Raw genomic sequence first — 16,093 nt, forward strand, 5'->3', positions numbered from 1 at the left:
TACACATTATGCACCACCTTAAAATTAATGTAACTTTATTTATTTTTTAACTACAAACCAAACTTAAATGACACCAAAATGAATCATTTTAAAACTATACCTTCAATTTAGAACGCATGCAACACCTTAAAAAATATAATTCACGCACCTTCATACAGAGTGTATTCAACTCGGTAGCCACACTCCATGAACTAAAACTTATGCATTCTCTACGCACTGCTTATACCCTTTTATATTATATAACGTATATCATTTAAAATAATAGTATTTACAATAATAGTTATTACATCACAAATCACATGTTTTTTGAGAATACAGTGCATGTTAGGTGGCTAGTTATAGTTAATGTAGTGTGGTTACTGAGTTGAATATACTGGGAATGTAGGTGCACGAGTTATAATAATTTGAAGGTGTTGAGTAAATTATTAATTAAAGATATAAGTCTAAAACTGTTAATTAAATAATTTAATTAAATAATCTTACAGCAGCACGTCATCTCAATATGGCTGCCTAACCTGACAGACTGTTTGCTCTGTGGTCTGAGACACCACCAGCAACTCTCTACCAGCAAAGCATCTTTCCTTCTTTGTGACCTTTCCAAGCCGGGGTCCTGTGCGCACTGTGTCACTGGAACCAAAATACACTGAACTAAATCCGGGCGAAGCCGGTCTTGAGTTGCTTGTGTTCCGGTTCAAGGAGGACCTGTCTGGTAGTTCGAGATGGACTGTTCCTATTGGAGCAGGGTCAAGACTGATTTGCATATGGCTGGATCCAAACTAATGTGGCATGGTGTGCAAAATAACGATGGACTGCGATGCGTTCCCAAGTAATTACCAGTGATTGAGATTAATTTAAACATTCCATTCTTCGCTTTTCTATATACCTTAGTGAAACGCCCTTAGTGTGATGGGTATGGCCAAATGTGGGTCCCGTGCACACTGTGTAACTGGAACCAAACTGTACCTGACTGATGAGCCCTAATGAGGGCAAAACCGGTCTTGGGCTGCTTGTGTTCTGGTTCAGAGAGGACCTGGCCTGGCAGTTCCTGGTGGACTGTTTCTATTGAAGCAAGGTCAAGACTGATTTACATACAGCTAGGTCCAAACTGAGGTGGTATGGTGTGCAAAATAATAATGGAATGGGATGTGGCCCGAGTAATTACCAGTGGCTGAGATTAATAAATGCATTCCATCTAACACTTTTTTGTACACTTCAGACATCAAGAACAAGCTAACGCGAAGGCAGTAGGCTTAGCCCTGGTGGAATGGGCCTCAGTCCTTTGCGGAATGGGCCTCAGCCCTTCCGGAGGCTGATTCTTGGTCAATAAATAGCAATCTCAATGCAGAGGACTATCCACTTTGACAGAGTGTTATTTTGCACTGCCAGTCCTTTCTCAACTCACCGAAAAACTGGTTGCTCACCTGATAGTCTTTGGTGTGATTGATGTAAATGATTAAGGCTGTCTAGGGATCCAGTCGATGGAGTCTCTCCTCTTCTTTCGAGGGGTGAGGCAGTGTAAAGAATGCTGAGCAAATAATGTATTGGCCAATGTGAAAAGCAGTTACATTCTTTCCAAAAACAGCTGCATTGGTCCTCAACACCACTGTATCTAGGAAAAACATGGTGTAAAGTGGCTGCACTAAGAGAACTTGGAGTTCACTCGCGTGATAAGCCGAAGTTATAGCAGGAAGAAATACAGTCTTTAGAGTCAGGAGATATACGACACAGCAGGGCACTGGTTCGAAGGAAGTGTGCATGCGGAAAGTGAGGACCATATACAGATCCAACTGTGGCATCACAAAGATTTGGAGAGGAAACGTAAGTCAAACCTTTCATAAACCTTATCACAATAGAGGGTCTGAATAAGGATGACTAATCTGGCACACATAAAAAAGCTGCAAGGGTCCACAAATAACCTTTAATGGTACCCATTTCAAGTCCTTGCTGGACTAAACATAAAACACACAAGATATTTAACAGTTTGGCCTGTAATGGTATAGTGTAGTTCCTATTTCCCTTATAGGCTGTGCGCATTGGAATAATATACACTATAGTTGTGGCATAGGACTGAGGTCAGTATGCCTCTATCGAGTACATTAAACTTAATTACTTTGTGTGCCAGCTAACTCAGAGGCCACTAGAAACTCCTTGAATAAACAAGAAGGGAGTAGTTTCTGGCAATCGCATAAACATGACAACTTTGTTTTCCTTAGAATCGGAACATGTCTCAGAATCGTGGAAACAACAGATAACAGTTTCAATCAGTCAATCGTTCATGCTTAGTTTCTTCAGAGTTACAAATAAATAGATAGATGGGCTTTTCAATAAAATAATTTATTGAACAGTCTTGTTTCTCGTGTAAGAGGTGTGAGCTGTTACAATCATTAGACAGTAAGCAAGATATAATATGCACAGCGTAAGCAGTAAGAAGAAATAATACTGCAATAGCATTGTCTTCTAGCTATGACACATATTTATATACACATACATAAATAACATAGGATAAAAAGTGGATACTCGTTTGATGCTTCTAAATAGTTCTACCCAGGTGTACCTAACCTAAGTGTAGTACAAGGTGAGATATAGGTGCCGTATTCTATAGTATGGTAAGCTATAGTTTTGCATATGCCAAGAGTCCCTCTAGGTTCTAGTCAGCTCCATACCTTATAATGAGAGAGGTGGGAATCTCTTTCCGGGTCTCAAACTCTAACACCCCGCGAATGGAGTCAGAACACTGGAAGCTGGATTCTCTGCGAGCAGGGATGACATTGTCTGGTCAGTGCATCAGGCGGGGACTCGAATTCTTCCGAACTTGCCGTGGCGAGCCGTATCGAGCTGTGCAGCCGAGCCGTGGTTTGCCATGGAAAGGGAAGGTATATTTATACCTGGAAGGTGCTTAGGAATGTTAGCATTGACGTAAAGTCGGGCAGAGGAAGACGTCATGAATGAACCCCTAAGGAATAGTAGTTCATGCCTAATAGATGAGTTCTTGGAGAAATCAATAACCCTAGCTAGGGAAAGTCCCAATGGCTTAAGGGTCTGGTTTCTAAGAACTCGTTGTGACGTGGGGATGGACGAATGTAGGTGACCATGCCTGTATTTGGATAGCATGGCTAATGCCTAAATAAGGACTGGGATTATATGCCTGAATAAGGGCAATGTGAATTTTGCCTATATAAGGACATGATTTAGGAAAATATATGTACGGACATCTAATTCGAAACACAACAATGGGTCCATATTATGGGTGCCACACCAGACCACAAACTTGAGTCCAGTGCTCAGACAGCAAGGATGACATCCACAACTTAGAGAGGAAGATCAAATGAGGTCAGCTGCTGCCACTCAGTCTCCATGTATGGAGGTCCATATTGGGCAGGTTCTGATGCAGGACCTTGCCCTGATGCTGCATGAGAGACTGCCGAATCGGTAACCTGATAGTTGCAGAGATGTTCACATCCAGACTTTTTGGGTACCACACTCTCCTTGCCCATTTTAGAGCCATTAGGATGACTTGCGCCTGGTCATTACTGATCTTCATCAGAGCTCGGGGAAGAAGAGGCAGCAACAGGACGGAGTACAGAAGTCCTGTGCTCCACCCTATCTAGAATGCATCTCAGAGAGCCAGCCTTCTTGGTAACTCCAATGTGAAAATATTTTGACACTACGAGTTCTAGACAGTGGTGAAAAGATCTAGCCAAGGGTACTCCCTTTGTTGGAAGATGCCTAGAATGTAACTACCATTTGTGATCCACCAGGTCCTGCTGGCTGAGTTTGCTCGCCTTAGCGTTCAAAGTTCCTGCCAGGTGGTTCACAACCAGAGAAATTCAAGCTCAAGAAACTAAGTACCTCTGGTCACAGGAGCACACCTGCCCGGTTTGTTGCAGTATTACATGGCAATGGTGTCCATGAGAACCTGAACCAGCCTCTCTCTGGTGGACAGTAGAAAAAAGTTTAGGACCAGATTAATGGCCCACAGCTAAAACAGGTTGATGTGGAGACTTGCATCCTCTGGAGACCAGAGTCTTTCAATCCCCACCTGATCTCAGATGGTCTCCCCATCCCAGCAATAATGCATCCGCTACCGCCATCAGCTCTGGTACTGGCACCACTGAGACAGGTTCCACTGCAGACCGCTCAGGCCCTACATATGCCAACCAGCACAGTCTCCAAGAAGGAGACCAAGAGACCCAGAAGCCTCACAGCCAGTATCACTGAGACCCAGGACAAAGGCTGATACATCAAGATCGTAGGCCAATTGCCCTGGACTAGTGACAGAGACAAGGGCCAAAATACCACAGTATCCACAATGGCCCAGTGAAAGGGAGTCCTTACACAGGAGTTAAGTATGACTTCAGCACATTGATGGAGAACTCCAATGAAGTCAGGACGTTTGCCATCAACTGGATATTTCTACAACTGACTGTGGCTAGCTCACTTGAACAGAGTCGATGAGGTAGAGGAAAACTGGAATCGCCAATCTCCAAAGGTGTGCTGCGACCTCTGACATCACTTTTGTGACTACCCAATGGGCACTGCGGAGGCTGGGGACTGTGGATCTGTAGGAAAGATGCATGGAAGTTGGAGTTCTGCAGGTCCAAAGCCAGTAGCCTGCATCAAGACAGACGGAACAAGGACCAACAACAGCATCTTAAATTTGTCTTTCCTCAAGAAGGCTTTCAGATAGCGGATATCTATCTAGGATGAAGGCTGTCTTTCTACTGCACAAGGGAAGAGCAGGAGCAACAGCCAATCCCTATTTCTGGGGCTGGAACCTTCTCTATGGCTCCTTTTGCCACAAGAACCTGTACCTCTTGGAGCAAGATGGAAATGTGCATATCTGATGTGGCCAGAAGATGGGGTTAGTCAAAAAGGAATGGCAGTGCATAGCCGGTTGAATGATCTGAAGGATCCACCTGTTGGATGTTACATTTTCCCACCTCTAGAGGAAATGGCTGATCCTGTTTTTCACACGGTGGTCATTTGCCACCAAGGGCAAACTAAAGTGGATTAGATGCCTATGCTGCAGGGGAGGGGACTGGGAAGTTTGCTGTCCTTGGTTGCGTAGGCATTGTCTGTTTGAACCCCAAAAGGGTTGGGGTGCTTATTGCAAGGGAGGTTTTTCTTGCCAGTACACCAAACTTCAGGAGTAACCTTGAAAGGGGAGAAAATACAGAGGGTACCATGGCAAAGGAAGCACTCTCTTCTGTTGACGGTCTAGGGGAGAACACAACCCAGTGTCCAACCCACTGGCCTCCTGCAAATCCATGTACAGATTGGTATTATCATAGTGTGGGGTTACTAATCCTCATCATCTCCATTATCGTCTACGAAAGTTGGTTGACTGTGACCTAAGTCAGAACCGAAAATAAGTTAGAGTGCTGCAGTGCGGATCGTAGGTAAATGCAAGCTTCTGTCTTAATCGGACTGAACTGGAGACCGTGTGCATCGGTATGCCTTCAGGATGGGATCCTGATCGGGGTCAAGATGAATTAGTCTAGGAATCAGTTAGAATTATTGAGACAAGTCTTACTCTGGTGGTGGCGGAGCCAACATCGATTTCAAACGGACTGGTGTGGATTTTAGTGCCTCACTGGAAATTGGCTATGATGCGGGAGCGGAACCCAAGATGGGTTCAGGATGCGGAGACAGCGCAGAGGGGAGACCTACCAGGGGTATCCCAACTAGAGGCCTCTGAAAATCCTTGGAGCCCAAACATGCACCAGAGGGAACTAGAAGTGTGCCAAAGATTGACAACACAGCCTCTTTAAAAGCCTCTTTAAAGGCCTCCATTTGGTATGTCGTGCCGATGGCTCAAAAAACTCAGACTGCATTGGATCAGTTGCGGAACTGTCTCCTTGAGGGAGGACTGGGAGCAAGACTGAAAGTTACCCTGACATGCTCATAACTTCTCTGGCTGTGAGTAGCAGGACCAGGATGCATTCTTGTTCTCCAGATTTGACTTATTGGCAGATTTGGACTGTGACAAGAATGTGTTGCAGGGATGGCCCCCAGAGAAGGAATGGGTCAGCTACTTCGAGTGGGTGCGGTACTTCTGTGACGTCTTTCATTGTTAGGCAATGTACAGCTTTGCTTAATGTTCCAGGATCGTCTTCGGATTCATAAGAACATACTTTTTGTAGTACTTGAAGTCGCACCACGCACCCAAACACAAGAGGCATACCTTGCGGGGGCTGTCACAGACATTTATTTGCGAACAAATTTTTAACCCTGTAATTTTTATTTTGAGAAAAAACTTGGCAACTGGTAAATAAAACGTGGAGAGAGATCTCTGATCAGCATTTAAAAGTATGTAAAGAAAGGAACTGATGTTGAAGTGCAGGAGTAGTACTTGTATGTGGCCACATTGGCATTTCTGGGGCAGAACAAAGTGAAAGCGGGTCTGCACGGTGCCACCTACTACCGTGCATGAGCAATGCTGTTCAAATCTCCTCAATCCTGTCTGAGGCTTGGGGATATAGTATTCATAAGGAATCTGTTTTTAGAAGTATCCATCAGAATCTGGAATTTTTTCCAAGAAACATATAGAGATTATAATCTTGAACACCTTTTTATTACAAGATGAAAGCATTTGTTTATCAACGAAAATAACCACAAAGGCCAAGTGTTCAAACACACTGACTCTTTGAATCATGAATGGCAACCTTTACATTCACATCCTAACTGCTGCCCTGCAGATAAGGCAGGGATGTCTCACCACGGCAGAGGCTTGAACACAGAACTACACTTACTCTTCTTCTTCTTTCTCCCTGGTCTCCCTTTCTTAGGTTTCTTGATTCGCCCTGAACTATCGGAGCGGACAGAAGAACTGTGCACACTAGAGTTGTCCAAGTCCGACTCCTCTTCCAAGTCAGCTTCATCACTCTGAAAAAAACATGTAAAGAGCTCATTTAATTAATTCAGATATTGCTAGCTACAGCATTTGATCATCTCATAAGTATGCCGATTTAATCTCCTTTCCTTGATTACAAAAACCAGTGTAAACCGTGACCTTTCTTTAATCAATAATAAAAGGCACCCCAAAAAAGACAGGTATACCATTAAAGGCCTTCCCCTCATTATCACATGTTGATATTCTTTTTTACTTCCCAGTAAAATGAGCTAGGCAACCCTTGGATGGTTGGCTACCCACTGTATATGGAAATATATGTGTGAATGTGTCTGACTTACTATATTCCTAACAGATGTACTGTTCCAACACTACCAAATGACTCATGAAGATAATTTTCACTCAAATATAATTACACATTAAGGAACCATTACATTGCATGTATCAGGAAAAGTAAACTGTATTATCACAGTACTCAGTTTACATTTCAACCTCCTTTGTCACTAGATTTCTGACTGCATTTTTCTATCTCCCACCAAATAAAAAACAAGGGACCAGATGCATGACCAATTTTAGCATGCGTAAATGGGTTAGCGTCCCGTTTGCGCATGCTAAAATTGGTATGGCCATGCACTAACACACAAAAAAGTGATTAGAGACTCTCTAGCCCATGTGCAAATGTTTTGTGACCGCAATTGCGGTCGCAAAACACTCCCAAATTACCACCTTCTTCAAGAGGGTGGTAATGGAGTCGCAAATGGGAATGGGTCCCTCAAATGGGAATGGGTCCCAGGTGCCCCTTTCCCTTTCATGACAGTCTCTGAAAGTATTTTTCAAGGCCAGGCATGGGTCCTAGGGACCACTACCTGCCCTTAAAAATATGAAACGAAAACATTTCATTTTTTTTTTTGTTAAATGCATCCCGTTTCCCATTAAGGAAAACGGGCTGCATTAAAAAAACTGCTTTATTTAAAAGCAGTCCCAGACATGGTTGTCTGCTGAGCCCAGCAGGCCACCATACCTGGGAGGGCCTGCCATTTCCAATGGGCTCGCAAATTGTGAGAGGCTCATTAATATTCATGAGCCTTGCAATTTGCGACTCCATTGGGAATCACTAACATTGTTAAACACACAGTTGTACATGGCAAATAGCACCTCGCAAATTGTGAGTCGCAAATGAGTCGCAATTTGCGAGGCGCTATTTTGTTGGTCGTACATCTGGCCTAAGGTACTTACCTGTACACTGTGGTTCTCCAGTATTGATAGCTTTCATAGATTCACATACTTGAATCTTCCCCGTCGTGGGAGTCCCACGGTACTTTGTTAAGCAGTAGAAAAAGGAGTACATTAGAAAAGCATTGTGAAAGCAATTGAATTTTGTTATTCCATTCTCATCCTTATAAACGCCCACACTTCAGCCACTGAGGTGCAAACACTGAGACCACAAGCCTCTGCAGAGCCACCATACCTCAGATTTCAAGCACAAGTGTGAATAAACGAGAAGTATCATGAGGTATATGAGGTATAAAGTGAGCGGCGTAAAACGGAATCTATGAAAGATATCAATACTGGAGAACCACAGTATACAGGTAAAGTTACTTGTTTTTTCTCCAGTATTGAATATTTCATAGATTTGCAGGCTCCCCGCCCACCTCCCCCAAAATAGTATGATACAGACAAACAATGGACCGATCGGAAAAAGCAACAAGAGGCATAGGAGAACTGAATATATCAAAAGATCTCCTACCACTATATGGAAAAGAAGATCTCGTAGATTCAATCCACAGTTATGAGGTTAGGGCAGCGGACAAGATTTCAAAAACAGAAGATTAAGACACATACACATAATTGCATTTCTAAAAGTTTAGTTACATAACTTATAAATCAGTCTCAAACATCATTCTTATTCACACATTAGACCGAAAACTCTTAGCTCCATAGTATGGATAGTATGGATTCTCTGATCCCTTACTTTAGTCACCTTATGCAACTCTCATTTAATACAGGATCAGTCCCACGGGAATGGAAACAGGCGGTGGTTGTGCCCATCAAAAAGAAACCCGGAATGAGTTCTAGTCAGCTGGAAAACCTGCGGCCAATCTCGCTTTTACCTTTTATCGCTAAAATTGCAGAAAAAGTGGTCAACAAAAATTGGTGAGCCATATTAATCAGAACAACCTGCTGCATCCCACTCAGTCAGGTTTCCGGGCTTCGTACTCCTCAGAGTCGGCTCTCCTTTTCTCCACGGAAACCACCCGCAGTCTGGTCGATGCAGGTCAGTCGGTTGCACTGGTCCTGCTTGACCTCAGTGCGGCTTTTGACACTGTAGCCCATTCCATTCTGCTGCAGCGTCTTAAGGAAGGCGGAGTGGTTAATCTAGCTCTGGAATGGTTGAGCTCCTTCCTACGGGATAGGAGTTTCCAAGTCGCTCAAGGCCCGTTCTATTCCAAGAACATCAGGTTAGAGCAGGGGGTCCCTCAGGGATCCATTTTGAGCCCCACGCTCTTTAATCTTTATATGGCTCCCATGTCCGAATGTGTCAAAAAATATGGTGTCAATATGGTGTCATACGCAGATGACACACAGCTTGTTGTATCTCTCTCTCAATCCCGTGTTGAGGATGCCTCCAATTTTTCACTGTGCCTACAAGAACTGGCCGGTTGGATGGCAAATAACTGCCTCAAATTGAACGGTGAGAAAACTGAGGTATTGATTGTAGGTAGGGACACTAACTTGTGGTCTCCCAGGGGGTGGCCTCAGACCCTCGGCCCCATCCCTGTCCCGAAGGAGCAAGTAAAGAACTTGGGCATATGGCTAGACTTTAAACTTTCATTTGACCATCAATCCAGGACAGTTGCAGGTAAATGCTTCGGTATAATGAAAGGACTCCGTAAAGTTTTAGATGTGCTCCCTGTAGCGGCTAGGAAAACCCTAGTCCACGTACTTGTCACCTCACGCTTGGACTATGGGAATGCCCTCTATTTGGGCGCTAACAACAAAAGCTTGCAGAGGTTGTAATATATCCAGAACGCGGCTGCCCGACTTGTTCTGATGTTGCCCTGGAGGGCGTCGTCGAAACATGCTCTTTCCACCCTACATTGGCTTCCTGTTAAGGAACGGGTTTCCTTTAAGGCCCTCTGCATCAGTCATCGAATTCTCTTAGGGAGGGCCCCGACCTATCTTAACGATCTGTTGTCCCCCTACTCCCCCCCCCCCCAGGACCTTGCGGTCCTCGGGCTCTGGGCGTGTCTGCGTTCCTATTATTAAAAGAGCAAGAATGGGTGGCCGATCCTTCCGCTACCTTGCGGCTAAGGAATGGAACATGCTCCCTGTGGATCTTCGACTGGAACAGTCTGAAACCACTTTCCGCAAGAAAATGAAGACTTGGTTGTTTAGTAGAGAGTAGGGTTTCTTTTCCATATTCTCCTTTTCTGTCCGACAGTGCTCCTGAGGACGGTCCTTTTTTCCGCAGCGCGGGGACATACTAGTTAGTATAACCAAGCGCTTCATAAACCTCTTTATTATTATTATTATTATAAATGGATGCATTAGCTGTAGCAGCTGCAGGGCTTGTGTGATTGACACCATTCTGTGTGCCCCAAACTCCAATTGTGGATCTTTTCCTAACCATGGCCAGTTGAGTGGAAACGAGGCTGGAACACACGGCTAAGCTGAATTTTAAGGCTTGTGTTCTCCCCTTTATGGTCACTGTTATGACCATATATTAAAGTGGAGATTGCTCACCCATCAGAGTAGAGCCTTTGGGCCCTTCTGCTTCATGGAATTATCCGGGTCTGTTTTCTCAGTTGGATGACTTTGGCATCCAGGTAGCTCCTTCACCTTCCTAGTCCTGATGAAGACCCGCGTTTGAGGAATTCAGGGGCCCCTTTCCCTCCCCAAGTTCTTGAGACGAAGCATCAACACACTTTCATTAAGCCTGGATCATTTGGATATCTGTGCACTCATCCTTATCACTTTTTCCATTTGTGGAGCAAAGAGTTCTCAATATAATGTATAAATAAGAATGTTGTTTGAGACTGACTTATAAGTGATGTAACTAAAATTTCAGAAATGTAATTATGTGTATGTGTCTTAATCTTCTGTTTTTGAAATCTTGTCTGTTGCCCTAACCTCGTAACTGTGGATTGAATCTACAAGACTGTTTTTCTTCTTTTCCATATAGTGGTAGGAGATCTTTTGATATATTCAGGTCTGCATCATAAGTTACCCAGGTCCTTTGGGTTAATTTTGGGTTATTCCATTATTCTGTGTCTCTGAATCAGAATAGTAAACAGTATAATATAATCACAAGAAGTGTTTTAGGGCAGGAACACCTTATCTCTGAGAATAGAAACAAATACCATAAACAATTTGTCACACAATGAAAAATATATGTAATTTGTGAGAAAAAACAACATATTCATAATTTCCATACCACATACATATATCTTTACATACCCAAGTTTGAATCCATAAGCATCTAACCATATAAATAGAGAATATCTGAGATTAGCAAATAAGGTGTACCTTACTGAAACGCAACACTGCTTGCCCAACCACCAAATCTCCTTTCCATGCTGTATCCAAACAGAAGTGCCTGGTGAATGTATGGGCATTCAACCATGGTGCTGCTCTACAGATGTTTGGGAGCGAAACTCCCGCGAATAAAGCTGTAAAGGTAGCCATTTATTGTGTTCAGAGGGGGGTCACCTTTGACGACCGTGGTTTTCCAGCCTTTTGGCAGTAAGAAATAGCCGATGATATCCAACAGGATATACTATTTCTCGTCAGAGCATAGCTCTTTCTGGGAGGTGCAGTTGATCAGATATCCGAAATGTTTTTGCCTTATTGATGTAGAAACTTAAACAGCGCCTGACATCTAGTGTGTGGAGAACCTTCTCTGCAGGAGATGATGGATTCCGGAAGTACGTTGGTAAAATAATGGGCTCATTGAGATGAAATTAATTTGGATCTTTAGGTATGAATTTTAAATTTGTCCTCAATAGCGCTTGTCCTGTTTGAAATGAATAAAGAGTTCGGAGACTGAGTATGCTTGAATCTTGCTTACTCTCCTGGCCGATGTCAGAGCCAGCAAGAGCGCTGTCTTCCAGGAGACAAACCTGATGTCTGTCTTCTGTATAGACTCAAAAAGTGGCCTCGTGAGTTGAGCAAGGATTGTATTTAAATGCCAGGAAACTGCTGGATGCTTTACTGGTTGAAACACCCTGAAGAGTCCTTTCATAAATTCCTTTATTACCGTGGAAGAACACAGTAGTATTTCTCCAGGCTTTCTTTGATATCTCAAGATTGCCACCTTGTGTACTCTTATAGAAGAGTGTGCCAATCCTAAGCGAAGCAGGTATGATAATAGCTGATCCGGTGTAGATTGTTGTCTATGTACCAGGGACAGAATCTCTTCCATTTTGCTACATAAGTTTTATTAGTGGCGAAAGCTCTTGAGTGATCCAGATTGGATCTACAGTCTTGTGGAATATTTAGGGATCCAAATTCCTGGTCAGGAGGTGCAAAGCTAATACATTCAGAGACTCTATCTGCGGGTGTACTATCTGCCCTTCGTTCATTAATATGAGATTGGGGATTGGTGGGAAGCGGATGTGCGGGAACACAGACATCCTCAGAAGCTTGAAAACCAAAATTGTCTCGCCATGCCAGGACTATTAGAATTAGATGGCAGGGCTCTGACTGCATTTTGCAAAGTACTCTTGATATGAGAGGGAATGGTGAAAATGCATAAGCAAACATTCCTGTCCATCGAAGCTGTAAAGCATTCCTCCACGCCCCCTTCTGAGGGAATCTGCTGGCAAATGTTTTGCATTTTTTGTTGCTCAGTATTGCAAAAAGATCCAACTTTGGAGTACACCATCTTCTGAAGATCTGGGTGAGCAGTACCTTATTTAATTCCCATTCGTGGTATTGACTTGAGGACCTGCTCAAAGAATTTGCTCAAGTGTTGTGTATGCCGGGACATCTTCCACCTGAAGTGCGATGTTGTACTTCAGAAGCCACTGCCATATCTCCTGAGCTTGAGAAATAGAATTTGTGATATTGTTCCTCCCTGCTTGACCAGGTAAAACATTGTGGTGGTGTTGTCCGTTCTTACTAGAACAGAAGAATCGCAGATCATGGGGAGGAAAGCCTGCAATCCAAGAAACACCGCCTTCAGCTCCAAAAGGTTGATATGCATCTGAGTTTCCTAGTCGTTCCATTTCCCATTCATTTCTAGTTCCTTAAGATGTGCCCCCCCATCCGTGAAGGGACACGTCTGTAGTCATAACGTAAGTGGGGCTTTAAAGGCTAGTTTTTCAGATGCTTTACTAGCTTTTAACTTATTTGAATCTGTTTTAGATGAGATAGAAGTCTCATGTTTTCTCTTTTTGCTCAGGTGTAGAGCGAGTTGAGCTTTCCTCATTATCAAAGCCAGATTCAGATCTGGACTTTTTCTTCTGTAGCCATAATAATCTGGCCTCTCTGTCCTTCAGAGTTTTGGCAGAAGAAGTTCTGCAGTATTACAAACCCTTGGAACATGACTAAGATGTAAGCAATAAAGGCAGTCTTTATGAGGATCCTCAGAGAACAATCTTGTCTTTCCAAAAAGACCTGCAAGGTCTGAATAATCTCTTCTTAGATCCTCCTGACATTTTCAAATAGAAGCCGAACACAATATCTTAAGCTAAATTCCTTCAAGAGTATTAGAACAAGCATATGCAATGCAATAGGTCTCGCATTTGCGAGAGTTTGAGCTATTGGCATTGTAAATGAAAATACCTTTTATTTATGTGTTTTGAAAACCTGAAAGCGGTGCGTAAATAAGCACTTTGTACTTGTAGTCCTTGCTTACGACAAGCAAGTCTGGCAGTAAACGAGGCGCAGTTACTGCCAGCCTTGGTTCTCGTAAGCAACGACTATAAGTAGAAAAGTGCATGTTTACGACCCCTTGCAAGTTTTTAAAACACATACATAAAAGGCATTGTCATTTTCAATGCCAATAGCTCAAGCTATCACATTACTGAAAGTTTGAGCTATTGGTGTTGCATCATTATCTGCAAAGCCAATAGGTCAAAATTTCAGTAATGCAAGACGGATTAGTTACTTACCTGTAATCCTAGTTCTCTTCCAGGGGTATCCTCATCAAAGTCATAAGCATTAGAATATTCCCGCCCATGTGCGGGATCCCGGAAACAGTATATTATATGTGCCCCACATATATATATCCATACATATATACCTATATGTATACACAAGCAATTGCAGCCCATAACACCCTAGAGCTGAACCATGCTGTAAGGAATTTCCACTACACATAAGAAAATAGCATTATAAACATGAGAAACAACATTATAACTTGTTTGGAAACTGTTTTAATGCTTAGAAAACAGCAGAAATTCTTAGAAAACACTGAAAGCATAGGAAGCTCCCAGGCTGCATTGCAAATACCCAGTCTAAAAAGACTGAAAAGCTAACTCATAGCTGCATAGCAAAAAACTGACACCGTGCCTTTAAGGCACACCTGACCCCCCACCTTCCCATCATGCCTCAGGGGTGGCAGTTAGGTCAGTTGTTCTTTGCGGAGACTGAAAAGTCATGGCACAAAGAAAAATAATAACCTCTGAAAACTATCACACCTTTGCCCGGGGAGGCGGGAGGGTTGCTTATGACTTTGATGAGGATACCCCTGGAAGAGAACTAGGATTACAGGTAAGTAACTAATCCTTCTCTTCCAGGGGATCCTCATCAATAGTCATAAGCATTAGAATAGAATAGCGAGCCTCACCTCATCCCCCCTGCGGGCAAAGGAAAGAAACACAGAGAAGGAACAGTATGCTCAGATAGCTCAGCTACCCAAACAGGTTCCTCAGGGAGGCTTGGCCTACTTGGGCATCCGCCCTGGAATCGGATTCGAGGCAGTAGTGCCTGGTAAAGGTGTGGACCGATTTCCAAGTGGCCGCCTTGCAGATCTCTGCCATTGGAACGTCATGCAAGAAAGCTACTGTGGCCGCTTTCCCCCTAGTAGAATGAGCCTTAGGGGCCAAAGGTAAGGGCCTTTTCGCCAGCTGGTAGGCTAGGGTAATGCAGGAAACAATCCATCTGGAAATGGATCGTTTAGCCGCTGGGAAGCCTGTTCTCATGGCGCCATAGTTGACAAACAGCTGATCCGTCTTCCTAATGCTTCTGGTACTTGCCAGATAGAATTTAAGTACCCTCTTGAGGTCTAAGGAGTGGAGCGACCGCTCAGCCGGGGTCGCTGGATTCGGGAAGAAGGATGGCAGAGAAATGGACTGATTAATATGAAAATCAGACACTACCTTAGGGAGAAAGGATGGATGTGCCCTTAAGACCACTTTGTGCTGGTGAAAAACTGTGTACGGTTCTTTAGTACACAGAGCCTGGATTTCGCTTACTCTGCGTGCCGATGTAATGGCTACCAGAAAAGCGACCTTCCATGACAGATGCTGTAAAGAAGATTTGTGGCTCGGCTCAAAAGGTGGGCCCATCAACTTGGATAACACTAAGTTCAACTCCCACGGAGGCGAAGGGTTTCGAACAGGGGGGTAAACTTTTTTCAACCCCTGCAAGAAGTCCTTGACCACCTGCATCTGGAAAAAAGAAGGTTGACTTGGAGACCTCCTGTAAGCTGTAATGGCAGACAAATGGACCCTGATGGATGCATACTTCAAGCCTGATCTAGCTAAGTGAAGGAGGTACGGAAGGATGACGTCCTCCTGCCCCTTTGTAGGATCATGGTGATTCTCCCTACACCAAATGAAGAACCTCTTCCACTTAAACGCATAAGACGCTCTTGTGGAGGGTCGCTTCGCTTCCTTGAGAATATGCATGCAGTCAGGCGGTAGACCTAAATGTCCGTATTGCAGGACCTCAGGAGCCATGCTGTTAAGTTCAGTGAGGGAAGGTTGGGATGCAGAATCCTCCCGCCCATCTTGGACAGCAAGTCCGGCCTGCAAGGCAGCCGCCTGTGAGGTCGAACTGAGAGATGAAGAAGGTCCGGGTACCACCACTGGCGCGGCCAGTCCGGAGCTATGAGGATCATCTTCATGTCGGATCTGAGCAGCTTGGATACCACCTTCGGAATCAGAGGCAGGGGCGGAAAGGCGTAGGCAAATGTCCCTGACCAGTCCATCAAAAGAGCATTCCCCCTGGTCCCTGGACGGTGGAATCTGGACGCGAAGGCGTGGCATTTTGAATTTTCGTCATCTGCAAACAGAT

At 44.0% G+C, this 16,093-nt stretch overlaps 1 protein-coding gene across 7 annotated transcripts in view; it reads right to left on the reverse strand.

Annotated features, from left to right (window-relative positions):
• CHD3 (chromodomain helicase DNA binding protein 3) overlaps positions 1–16,093 on the reverse strand; it is a 1,560,957-nt gene that overhangs the window by 1,145,128 nt on the left and 399,736 nt on the right. For all 7 annotated transcript variants that reach the window (XM_085639027.1, XM_085639025.1, XM_085639026.1 and 4 more), the window contains exon 7: positions 6,753–6,885. In XM_085639027.1, coding sequence (XP_085495153.1) covers positions 6,753–6,885 — 133 coding nt within the window. The remainder of the gene's footprint in view (positions 1–6,752; positions 6,886–16,093) is intronic.

This window comes from Triturus cristatus, chromosome 12 (assembly GCF_964204655.1).
Source record: "Triturus cristatus chromosome 12, aTriCri1.1, whole genome shotgun sequence".
Classification (NCBI taxonomy): Eukaryota; Metazoa; Chordata; class Amphibia; order Caudata; family Salamandridae; genus Triturus; species Triturus cristatus.